General features: G+C 37.3%; 2 protein-coding genes across 2 annotated transcripts; one reads left to right on the forward strand and one right to left on the reverse strand.

Annotated features, from left to right (window-relative positions):
* Nucleotides 1–2107: 2107 nt before the first annotated feature.
* On the forward strand, nucleotides 2108–3049 carry LOC119532268 (olfactory receptor 1509). Its single transcript, XM_037834513.1, has one exon. It carries the CDS (start codon nucleotides 2108–2110, stop codon nucleotides 3047–3049), a length of 942 nt encoding a protein of 313 aa, XP_037690441.1.
* An 8384-nt stretch (nucleotides 3050–11433) lies between these two features.
* Nucleotides 11434–12381, reverse strand: LOC119532266 (olfactory receptor 4E1). Its single transcript, XM_037834511.1, has one exon. It carries the CDS (start codon nucleotides 12379–12381, stop codon nucleotides 11434–11436), a length of 948 nt encoding a protein of 315 aa, XP_037690439.1.
* Nucleotides 12382–12644: the final 263 nt, after the last annotated feature.

The raw sequence follows: 12644 nt of genomic DNA on the forward strand, positions 1-12644 counted from the left end.
AAGCATGAAACAGATTTTTCCCTCCAGACTTCAGAGGGAGCACGGCCCTTCTGATACCTTGATTTCAGACTTCTAGCCTCTAGAATTGTGAGACAATAAATTTCTTTTATTTTAAGCCACCCAGTTTGTGGTACTTTGTTAGGAAATGAAGACAAGCTAGTAAATGTGTTTCCAATAATCTCTTCCTAAAGGGGTAAATTAAAATATTGGAGAAGTTACAATCATTCAGAAATATTTATTGAACTGCTGGTATGCACTCCTTCTATGTACTTTTCTGGGTAACTTGGATACTTCATGAACATAGTAGACGAAGATCCCTGACCTTAAGGAGTTTACATGCTAGCAGCAGGAGACAGACAGTAATAAACAATAGTTAAATTAAATAAGTACATTTTATAGTACATTAGAAGATGTTTTCAAACATCTTTCATTGGTGTTTTCGAAAATAAGAAAGGAGATCAGGTAAAGGTGATCAGGAATGCTGAGGATTGTGAGTTACTTGCTGTTCTGTAGTTTGGTCAGCCTCATCGAAAAGGTGATATTTGAGCAAAGACTTTAAGGAGGTGAGGGAGTGGACAATGGGGTATCTAGGGGAAGAGGCTCTAAGCAGAGGAAACAGCTAATGCAAAGATCCTACAGTGGGACTTTGTTCTGAGTATTTGAAAATAGGACTAGCAGGGAGGACATGACTGGAGGTGAGTAAATGAAGGGGAGAGTGGTGGGAGATAAGATCAGAGAGGTAATGAAGAGCTGTGTCATTTAGGGCTTGTGGGCCATTGTAAAGACTTCAGTTTTACAATGAGTGAGATGAGGAGTCATTGGAAATCTTTGCTTAGTGGACGGTTGTGATCTGATCTATGTTTTAACAGGTACTATTAGTTTTGGTGAGAAATTAGAAACATTATGAATGGCCACTAATGGTGGAATGGGTACATAAATTTTGATAAATATGTGTATTTGATGCAAATGTCATTCACCTGTATACTTACAATACTGAGTGAAAATAATTGAATCAAGAGTATAAATATTTTTAAGGTTTGTGAGAATTATTTCCTAACTCTGTTACAGTTTTTTTTTTTGGTAATATAATTTTAGTGTTGATACAATGATATCTCCTAGGGGACAAATCATATTACAGAATTTAAAAAGTTAAGTGTCTTAAGTCACTTATTAGCTCCACTGTGAGGGAAGGACTGAATTCTTTTACAGGTTCATTTCAAATGAAAATATTTTTTGCATACCTGTTGTGGGCAAGGCCCTATGGTAAGTGCTGCAAGGGAAAAGTCATGTGTGGTTATTGCTTTTAAGAAAAATTTAACTTAATGGGGAGAAAACACAAACATCTTATTTTACTTTCATTAACGATAAGTGCCATAAATCAAGTACAAACGGAAAGAGGTAGGATTTGAATGCTTATATGAGGAAGGTTTCTTAAAGGGAAGGTACCTCTTTGAGTCAGCAATGAGGTGAGGAGATTTCCCTTGGTGAGAGGGTGTGTTTTCTGAGCAGAGGTAACAGAATAAATGAAGACAAAGATATTTGAAAGTAGGTAGGTGGGGATAGCATGCCTGAAGGATAGTGACTTCCTTGGCTGGGGAGATGAACACTTAGGAAAAAGAGAAGGACACTCTATTGGCAAAATCAATGTGTAGCAGATTGTTGAGGGCTTTGAATGTGCATTTAATTTGATAGGAAGAGGGAAATGCTGAATGATTTTAGCTGGGGGTTGTATTTTGGAATAAGAACTTGGTGTTATGAGTGGATGGGACTGAAATGCAAAGAGCTAGCTAATTAATGGCTAAGGTTTTGGATAACTTATTTATTCTTGTCAGGGCTCACTTACCCCATGTTACCCCATGTACAAGGCAGGAACAGTCATACCTATGCCATAGTGTTGTGGTTAAATGAAGTGCCTGTGTGGCTCCTGATACGAAATTGGTATATTGGAGCAATTCTTATTAAATTGGTCTTATATTCTGTATGCCCTGGTAATAAGTAAGCAATTCAGACAGGGATGCAAAGTCACTTTGATTAGTTCCATTCTATAATATTAAAGCTAAATTAGCTTTCATTTTTTACCCCCAAGGTTTTTTTGAAAGCTTGTTGGATGGACACTCTAAATCAAACAAGAGTGACTGAATTTGTCTTTTTGGGACTCACTGATAACTGGGTGCTGGAGACACTATTTTTCATGGCATTCTCTGTCACTTACGTGCTAACCATTTTGGGGAACATTCTTATCATCATTACTATATTCCTTATTCGACGTCTTCATACCCCCATGTATTTCTTCCTGAGCAATCTGTCCTTTATTGATATCTGCCACTCATCTGTCACTGTGCCCAAGATGCTGGAGGGCTTGCTTTTAGAGAGAAAGACCATTTCTTTTGACAACTGCATTGTGCAGCTCTTCTTCCTACATCTTTTTGCCTGCGCTGAGATCTTTCTGCTGACCATTATGGCCTATGACCGTTACGTAGCCATCTGCTCTCCATTGCACTATCCCAATGTAATGAACATGAAGGTCTGTGTACAGCTTGTCTTTGCTCTCTGGTTGGGGAGTACCATTCACTCACTGGTGCAGACTTTCTTGACCATTCGTTTACCTTACTGTGGCCCCAACGTTATTGATAGCTACTTCTGTGATGTGCCTCCTGTCATCAAGCTGGCCTGCACAGATACATACCTGACGGGAATGCTGATTGTGTCCAACAGTGGAACCATCTCCCTCACCTGTTTCCTGGCCTTGGTCACCTCCTACATGGTCATCCTGGTTTCTCTTCGAAAACAGTCAGCTGAGGGGCGCTGGAAAGCCCTGTCCACCTGCTCAGCTCACTTCATGGTGGTTGCCCTCTTCTTTGGACCATGTATCTTCATCTACACACGGCCAGACACCAGCTTCTCCATTGACAAGGTGGTGTCTGTCTTCTACACAGTGGCCACCCCTTTGCTGAATCCCCTTATCTACACCTTGAGAAATGAGGAGGTAAAAATTGCTATGAAGCAGCTCAGGCAGTCACAAGTATTTTTCATGAAATCATCTATATGATTGGCATTGGGACTGTGGCCATAATCATGGCCATATCCTTATTGAGAGTGCAAAAGTCAAGAATCAAAATCATTAGGCTAAATGACATGGAGCCAGGCAGACTTCTTCATTAAAGAAAGGGACTTATTAATTATTGTAAATAAAGGAAAAAATTTCATAATAGAACCTGTAGAAGTTTAAAGAATGTTTCTAATTTTCACCAGTTAAAAAATAAAATTTTGGGCACAGATTCAGTTTCAGGAGCAGTTACATCTGTGAGAAGCTATGCTTTTGATTTTCACTGTTCTGTGGGTTTTAGTGCCACCAGGAAGCAATACATCACACTTGTGTTTTATGCATTCTAGTGGTTTCCAGCTTACTTCCAAATATATTTTCAAGGTATTTATTTAGCCCTTGCTTCTTTATGTTGAATTAAACTTTGTTACTTTTCAAAATGATTCTTTCATTATTTCTAGATCTATTATGGACTTTTTGTAGTGCTTTTATTTTGAAGTAAACAATGTATGGAGGTATAAGGAACTTATTTTAAAAATCAACTTTATTGAGTAAAATTTACATATATTAAAATGCACCCATTTTAATTGTATAGCTTGATGAATTTTGACAAAGGTATATATACACCCATGTAACCACCTCCCCTATCAAGATATAGAACATTTTCCCATCACCCACAAAAGTTTTCTTTAGCCCTTGCCCAGCAAATCCCTCTCCCTTCACCTAAGCATTTGGGATCTATTTCTGTCACTATGGGTTAGATTTGTCTTTCCTAGAGTTTCATATACATTGAATCATAAAGTATGTACTTTTTTGTGCCTGGTTTCTTTTGCTCTGTATACTATTTCTGAGATTAGTCTAAGATGTTGTATCAGTAGTTTGTTCCTTTTTATTGCTGAGTATATTTCATTGAATGGGTATACCACAATTTGTTTATTCATTCCCAGACTGATGGACATTTGGGTGTTTCCAGTTTTTGACAATTATGAATAAAGTAGCTATAAACATTTATGTACAGGTTATTGTTTGATACATGTTTTCATTTCTCTTGGGTAAATATCTAGGTATGGAATTGTTGGATTAAATACTAAGTGTACATTTAACTTTTAATAAATTGCTGCTTTTTAATAAAGACTGTTTTTCAAAATGGTTGAATCATTTTATACTCTCATCGGAAGTATGACATTATCATACATTAAAAGTGTCAGTATCCCACCATAGCAGAAAACACTATAAGCCATTATTTGATGGGTATATGGATTAATTAATTTCATTCATTCAAAATGACAAATTAAGTTTATTTTATAGGGAAGATTTTTCTATTTTGAAGAAGTGAAAATATGAACTAGTTCAGATCTTAAAGTTGCAGACACACACATAATCATAATACAAGACAGAGAGTTGTAAGGGTCATAATAAAAGTAAAGATAACATTTATGAGAGTGTACAGGAGTGGAATAAATTAATTCCTGCTGGAGAAAGCAGAGGAGAACTCAGGAAAAAGTTGGCTTTAAGACTGAATTGAGGGAAAAAATTTTGGGAAGCCATGTATCTGACAAAAGACTGATATCTTGCGTATGTAAAGAAATCCTACAACTCAATGACAATAGTACAGACAAACCAATTATTAAATGGGCAAAAGATATGGAAAGACAGTTCTCTGAAGGGGAAATACAAATGGCCAAAAAAACACATGAAAAAATGTTCAGCTTCACTAGCTATTAGAGAGATGCAAATTAAGACCACAATGAGATATCATCTCACACCAATTAGAATGGCTGCCATGAAACAAATAGGAAACTACAAATGCTGGAGAGGATGTGGGGAAATTGGAACTCTTATTCATTGTTGGTGGGACTGTATAATGGTTCAGCCACTCTGGAAGTCAGTCTGGCAGTTCATTAGGAAACTAGATATAGAGTTACCCTTCGATCCAGCAATTGCACTTCTCGGCATATACCCGGAAGATCTGAAAGCAGTGACATGAACAGATATCTGCGTGCCAATGTTCATAGCAGCATTATTCACAATTGCCAAGAGATTGAAACAACCCAAATGTCCTTCAACAGATGAATGGATAAATAAAATTTGATATATACAGACAATGGAATACTATGCAGCGGTAAGAAGGAACAATGTCATGAAACATATGACGACTTGGATGAACCTTGAAGACATAATGCTGAGCAAAATAAGCCAGGCACAAAAAGAGAAATATTGTATGCTACCACTCATGTGAACATTGCTGAGGGTGAATGCATGGGGTGTTGGGCTTCCCCACCTTGATGGTTGCTGATGGGCTCACAGATATTGGAGGCTGGTGGTTTGATGGGTTGAGCCCTCAATCATGGGACTTGTCCTTGGGAAGACTGTTACTGCAAAGGAGAGGCTAGGCCTGCTTATAATTGTGCCTAAGTGTCTCCTCCTGAATGCCTCTTTGTTGCTGAGATGTGGCCCTCTCTCTCTAGCTAAGCCAACTTGGCAGATGAAATCACTGCCCTCTCCCCTACATGGGATCTGACACCCAGGGATGTAAATACTCCTGGCAACGTGAAGTATGACTCCCAGGGAGGAGTCTGGACACAGCATCATGGGATGAAGAACATCTTCTTGTCCAAAAGGGGGATGTGAAATGAAATGAAATAAGTTTCAGTGGCTGAGAGATTCCAAAAGGAGCTGAGAGGTCACTCTGGTGGGCACTCTTATGCATAATATAGATAACCCTTTTTAGGTTCTAATGAATTGGAATAGCTAGCAGTAAATACCTGAAACTATCAAGCTGCAACCCAGAACCCTTGAATCTTGAAGATGATTGTATAAAAATGTAGATTATGAGGGGTGACAATGTGATTGGGAAAGCCATGTGGATCACCCTCTCCTTTGTCCTGTGTATGGATGAGTAGAAAAATGGGGGCAAACAAAACAAAACAAAACAAAACAAAACATCCAGTGATCTTTTTTACTTTAATTGTTCTTTTTCACTTTAATTTTTATTCGTATTACTTTTTTTGTGTTTGGTAAAGAAAATGTTCAAAAATTAATTTTGGTGATGAAGCCACAACTATATGGTGGTACAGTGAACAATTGATTGTATGCTTTGTATGACTGTATGGTATGTGAATATATCTCAATAAAATTGAATTATTAAAAAAATATTATGTGTTCAAGGAGTAGCACATGTACAACTTCCTCTTAAATGCTCAGAAGACAGAATGATACAGCACAGCTTGAAAAATGTTAAAACTGGTATATATGTTTACGGAGGCAGGTATGCTGGAGTTCTCTGCATGGGATTTGTTATTATTTTTGCAACTGTCCTGTACATTTGAAATTATTTCAAAATAAAAAGTAAAAAAAAAAAGATCATTCCATTGTTCTACCAAAAAAAAAAAAAGATTAAATTGAAAGATGGGTAAAAATTGGACATAAGACACTAGAGATAGAAAAGGACTCAGAGAGCAAAGGGATGGAGATTTGAAGGCAGACAGGTGTGGATTAATTATGCCTGGAAAATAGGGTAAATAGAGGTATGGTGAGGGATAGAGGCCTGGGAGGGGGAATGAAAATTGTGGAGTGTTTTAAATGACTGGATTAGAAGCTTAGGCTTTATTTAGTAGGTAAATCAGTGTCTTCTCTTGTGTATGATCCTAATAACATTGGAGGAATCCTTGTTTTTGAAGTGGAATATCTCTGTAAATATTAAAAATATGACTCATAACTTTGTGACTTAGAAAATCTTAGGGATCCCCGGATGTCAGAAAGTAAATAGCTATGTGGGTACCAGAGATATCCTGATAGCTTAAAGCACCAACGACCCAGCTGGCCCCAAGCTCTGGTCATTATTTTCCTTCTTTAGCATCTCAGTTTTGCTAACTAGATTCCCATGCCACTCCCACCACCTCTGTCTTCTATGATTGATTCTCTTCATCCCACAACACACAGTGATCTACGGTGGTCTACATCATATGGGGATCTTGTTAAAATGCAGATTTGGGTTAGGTGGGCCTGGGTTGGAGCTTGAGATTCTGCATTTCTGACAAGTTTCCAAGTCATGCTGAGTCTGCTGGCCTGAAGATCACACTTTAAGTATCAAATCTCTACAAAATAACCAGGCAGCCTCTCCATATCCTCCCGTACCTGAATTTTGTACATACTGCTTTTGAGATTTGTAGATGATTTTTACTGTTAGTAAGATGAATGAAACAAATGGGAGTAAAAATACACCATCCTCTCCTCCATTTTATAAAAAAACAATTTGTGGCAACTTACAATATCAAAATATAAGAACTAGTAGTGTTAAATGAAAGAGAAATCAGAATTTACAAGAACTGGGGCAATAAATGTACCAGGAATCAGAGGTGAACTAATTATTGCAACTAAAAATGAAATTTAGTTTGAGCTTCTTGGAATTTGAGACAAAAAGAGAAGATTACAGACAGTGTGATAGGCAGAACAATGGCCAACCAAAGATGCCCATATCCTAATTCCCGGAAACTTGTATGTATTAAGTTATATGGCAAAGGGGAATTAAAGTTGCGGATGGAATTGTTTGTTAATCAGCTCATTTTCAGATAGAGTTAGTAGCCTGGATTATCCAGGTAGGCCCAATATAATCATGAGTGTTCTTCAGAATAGAAGATGGAGGCAAAAGAAGATAGTCAGGGGGAGATGCCACCATGGAAAAAGTCAGAAAAATTCAACACTGCTGATTTTGAAGACAGAGGAAGGGGTCTCCAGCTTAAGAATGTTGGTAGCCTTTAGAAGCTGGAAAAAGCAAGGAAAAGGATTCTCCTTTAGAGCCTCCAGAAAAGAATGTAGCCCTGACAATACCTTGATTTTAGCTGAGTCTTATACTTGACTTCTAACCTACAGAACTGTAAGAGAAGAAATTTGTGTTGCTTTATGCTGCTAAATTGGTGGTAATTTGTCATAGCAGCAATAGAAAATTAATACAGGTTTGTTTACATGGGGTATTTTTTTCCCAATAAAAGAAGTATGAAAAATATTACAAGGCTTTTCTGAGAAAATATGAAGAGATGGTGATGTATACTTCCAGCCTAGAAATAAAAAACATTATTAGTATAATGGGCCTCCTTAAATTGATATAAAAAGTTAAAATATTAATCATAAAATCCCCACAGGATCTTTATGGTAAATTTGCCAATAATACTTAAAGGTTTATATGAAAAATTAACGGGTAGAAATAATTAAGAGGGTGCTTGGACTTACATAGTTTCAGAGCTGTTGGTTTCACAAGTGTTAATATCACAACTGGGGCTGAAGTATACCATTTTGTTGTGGTATGGATCATCAATTTCAAGAGTGCCACATGACAAATTCCTGAGGTGAAGAGGAAGATATACTGTGACTAAAAGTAGATGGCTTAAGTATAGTTGAAGATCCTATAGATGGTCAGAGAGCTAGCAAATAACATAGTTAAAAGACAAATTTTAATGGAGCTAATGAAATGAAATAGAGTGCACTTAATACCAAAAATGTATCTGCTCTTTTTGTTTTTGTTTTGATTATTTGGAAAGTAGAATTGATTGGGGCCTTTGGGTCATTGTTCTAATGATGTTTAGTTAACTTGTAGAAATATTGCTTGACAGTATTCTGGAGAATCAGATATCAGACTATACAGGCATCCACACATCACAGGCACATACAATACGAGTGGATGACTCACTAACTCTAGCCAAAAGCTAAGAAATGATTGAAGTTACAGGCTGTATTCAAAAGCACAAAAAATTAATTTATTAAACTTACAGGATCTCATGAAAATATCTAGGCATTGGTTTTGAATTGACAAACAAATGTGGCATGTTGTCAGTACAGAAAATTCTCATGTAAAACCCAAATCAAAATAAGATATTTACATCCATATGATGAAAGGATCTTTACATATTTATGATGAAATGAAGTCCAGCTATCACTGCTACATCCACTTTGAAAACTTGAAAAATGATCATGCATCTAATTACGCCTCTATTTTCTGCACTTTTATACACATGGGTATTACTACCAATTAGTACATATTAAGCAGAAATAAATTCAAAATGCTTGTTTATTTGTATCACAGCAATATCAGTTAATCTACTCCATAGATGTTTGTAACACAAGGAATTCAATTGTTAAATACAAAGTTGTCGAACAAATTCCTATATGGGTAAGTAATGAGCCTCATCTCCCCTTTAGGAAAGTCAACTATGGAAACAAGTCAAGATATTTTCATTTTATTCTTTACTCCTTTATTATTCAGTGAGTAACTAAACACATTTTATCTTGTGCTTGAATCTAAAAACTTCTGTGAAATGGGGAATAAATGTTTTATTTTATCTCTCCAGGGAATTGTGAGGATTAATGTGATTGAAAATGGGTATCAGGAATTTTCCTTGCTAGTATAAAAAAGAAACAAACAAAACAATAAGCAAATATGACATTGTTGATTCTATAGTTTTACCAGTTACAATCTAATGATTGCCATGAAGTATCACCTCGTCTATGATATTGCATATGATTCTCTGAGCAGCTGATTGCTCGCAATGGTTCTCTCTGGCCCCTTTGGTAGGCGATTTCTCTTATTGTCTGCCATTGTCAATAATAGAAGAGCATTTCCTTCTCAAATTCAGTTCATTTACTCCACCAACCTGTCCACATGAATGTGGTTTTATGCTATGCAGAGAGTTATCCTTGGAAAAGAGACAACTCTATTAAGTATTAGATTTGTCTGTTGGAAATTAACATGTGCTACCCAGAAAATCCTACAGGATGTACTCATATCCATGCCTCAATCCCGAATTTCCTCCCCAACACATACCTGGCAAAACTACCATAAAAATATGAGATGGGTCTTGTGGCCCAGAGGCTTATCGATCACACCTTTACTAATTGTCCAGGAAATCCCATTTGCATCACTTCTCACTAATGGAGTCAGAGGTAACTGTTTATTCCCAATTTGCCATATTCTTTTGTGCATAAGAAGTTGAGACACCTTTGCCTGGAATATCGTCTTCTTATGTCCGGTCTTTCCAGTTCACTTGACATACATTACTCTTAAAGCTCTTACCACAATGCTATCATGTGTGACTATCATCACAATTAGATTGAAGATCCAAGTTTTATTCAACTCAGTATCTTCTCCCAGCTCTTAGTACAAGCCTGGGTGAATATTAAGTGTTTAGTAATGAATACTTAGTTGCATGAATTCTCTACAAAGTAAAGAATAATATCATTAAGCCACATCTGTGCTTAAACCATTCTGCTGGCTTCCCCCACTGGACTAAAAAAGATTTTAAACTCCTTGAATGGACTTGAAGAGTTTCTTTTGAACTCTCCAGTATCATTTTTTCACCACTCCCTGCCTCACAATCTGAGGTGTAACCACACTGGTCTTTCATTTCTGGAACTAGCCAAGGTCTTTCTTAACATAGGTCTTTGCATATGCTCTTTCCTCTGCCTAGTATGTCACCTCTCTTTTCTTATGGTTGGCTCCTTTTCATCTTTCAGATCTTAGCTAAAATGTCATTTCCTCAAAGAAGCTTTCCTTGACCACCCAATCTAAAGGCAGTCTCTGTCATATCTTTCTAATAGCACCTCACTCTGTTTTTTTTTAAATGGCATTTGTCACAATTTGTAATTACAATTTATTTGCTTGTATTTTTGTTTTCTATCTTCACTAGACTGTAAATTCCATGGAGTTTTATTATTACAAATGTATTCCCTAGCAAATCATAAATGCCCTGTAATTATGTGTCAAATGAATGAATAATAAAACATCTCCATATCTTTGCTTTGATGTTAGGCTCTTGCCTGGCCACTTGAGGGTAACAATAACTTCAATGGCTAGAAATCTTCTTTCTAAGTCATCGAAGTCATATCAAATTCAGTTTGTCTGATTTATCAGTTTTGCTAAGCTTTAAGCAAGTGTCTGTGTAAATGATGTAGGGAAAGGCTGCCCAGGAATCTGAAGGTTTTTTAGAGCTTGATTATCTCCCTAAGACAAAATCAGGGAGATGTAGCATGGTGTAATGAAAATAGCATGAGTTTGCTGTTTATACACTTGAATTCAAATCCTACCCTAATCATTACCCAGCTGGTTGACCTTGGGCATGCAATTTGCTTTCCTTGAAATTTAGATTCATCATGTATAAATGAGGAAAATAACACCTACCTTACAGTATTGTTATGAGAATGAAGTAGATGTAAAATGCCCAGTAATTTCTAGCACATAGAAGATAATAAAAATTACAGCTGTTGCTAATGAGTGTCAGATAGTAAACCAGAAGATAATTTTGTGAGTCATGTAATCTGATAAATATTGTATATAACTTATTCTTTACAAGGCATTTCTTTGGTTTGGAACACCAAGCATCCTAAAGGCTTAGACATTTTCATTTTTCTTCTTTCTCTTTCTTCCTCCCCATTAATTTATTCAAGGCGTTCTTCATGTCTTCATTCCTAAGTGTATAGATAATGGGGTTTAGCAGGGGGGTGACAGCAGTAAAAAACACAGACACCACCTTGTCCTCTGGGAGGCTAGTGGATGGGCGGGAATAGATGAAAATGCAGTGTCCCAGGAATAGTGTGACTACGGTGAGGTGGGCTGCACAGGTGGACAGGGCTTTCCGCCTACCCTCAGAGAGTTGCTGCCTCAGACTCACCAGGATGACACCATAGGATACTACAAGGACCACAAAACAGACCACAGAGATCAATCCACTGTTGGAAACGATGAGGATCTCAATGACTGTGGTATCAGTGCAGGCCAGTTTGATCACCTGAGGGACATCGCAGAAGAAGTTGTCAATCTCATTGGGACCACAGTAGGGCAGTTTGATGGCTAGGAAGGTCAGTGCTATGGAGTGGATGGTCCCCCCTGTCCAGAGGGCCACAGCCAGCAGCACACATACCTTCCAGTTCATTATCATCATGTACTGCAGAGGTTTGCAAATGGCCACATACCGATCATAGGCCATGACAGTGAGGAGAAAGATCTCTGTGCAGGCAAAGAGGTGCAGGAAGAACATCTGGGCCACACAGGCATCAAAGGGAATGAGCTTCTCCTCTGACCAGGTGTCTATCAGCATCTTGGGGACAGTGACAGTAGAGTGGCAGACATCGACAAAGGACAGGTTGCTGAGAAAGAAGTACATGGGAGTATGGAGCTGGTGGTCATAGTTAATAGTTATGACAATGAGGATGTTCCCAAACAGTGTCAGGACATAGAAAATGAGGAACATGGCAAACAGAGACATCTGCACCCTCTGATTTACAGATAAACCTGTAAGCCTAAAGCATGTCACTAAGGAAGTTTGATTGAATAGGACAGCCTCCTCCATTCTCTTTGTTGGACACTCCTGTCAAGAATCATAAAAAAAACATAACACTTAATATGTACATCAAGCATATGGTTGCTTAATTTCTTGAGTGTTTATAAATATTCTCTTTATCTAGAATTTATGGTCAAATATTTTATGTTTCATTTTAAAATCTTCATTCAGGATCTCAAGTCATGCTGGATTCATAATAGGTAGTAAGCACACCCTTTTGGAATAGCAGAATAGATTGACACTTTGAGAGATATAATACAAGCATGAATAAT

The sequence above is a fragment of the Choloepus didactylus genome, chromosome 4, assembly GCF_015220235.1.
Source record: "Choloepus didactylus isolate mChoDid1 chromosome 4, mChoDid1.pri, whole genome shotgun sequence".
NCBI classification, from domain to species: domain Eukaryota; kingdom Metazoa; phylum Chordata; class Mammalia; order Pilosa; family Megalonychidae; genus Choloepus; species Choloepus didactylus.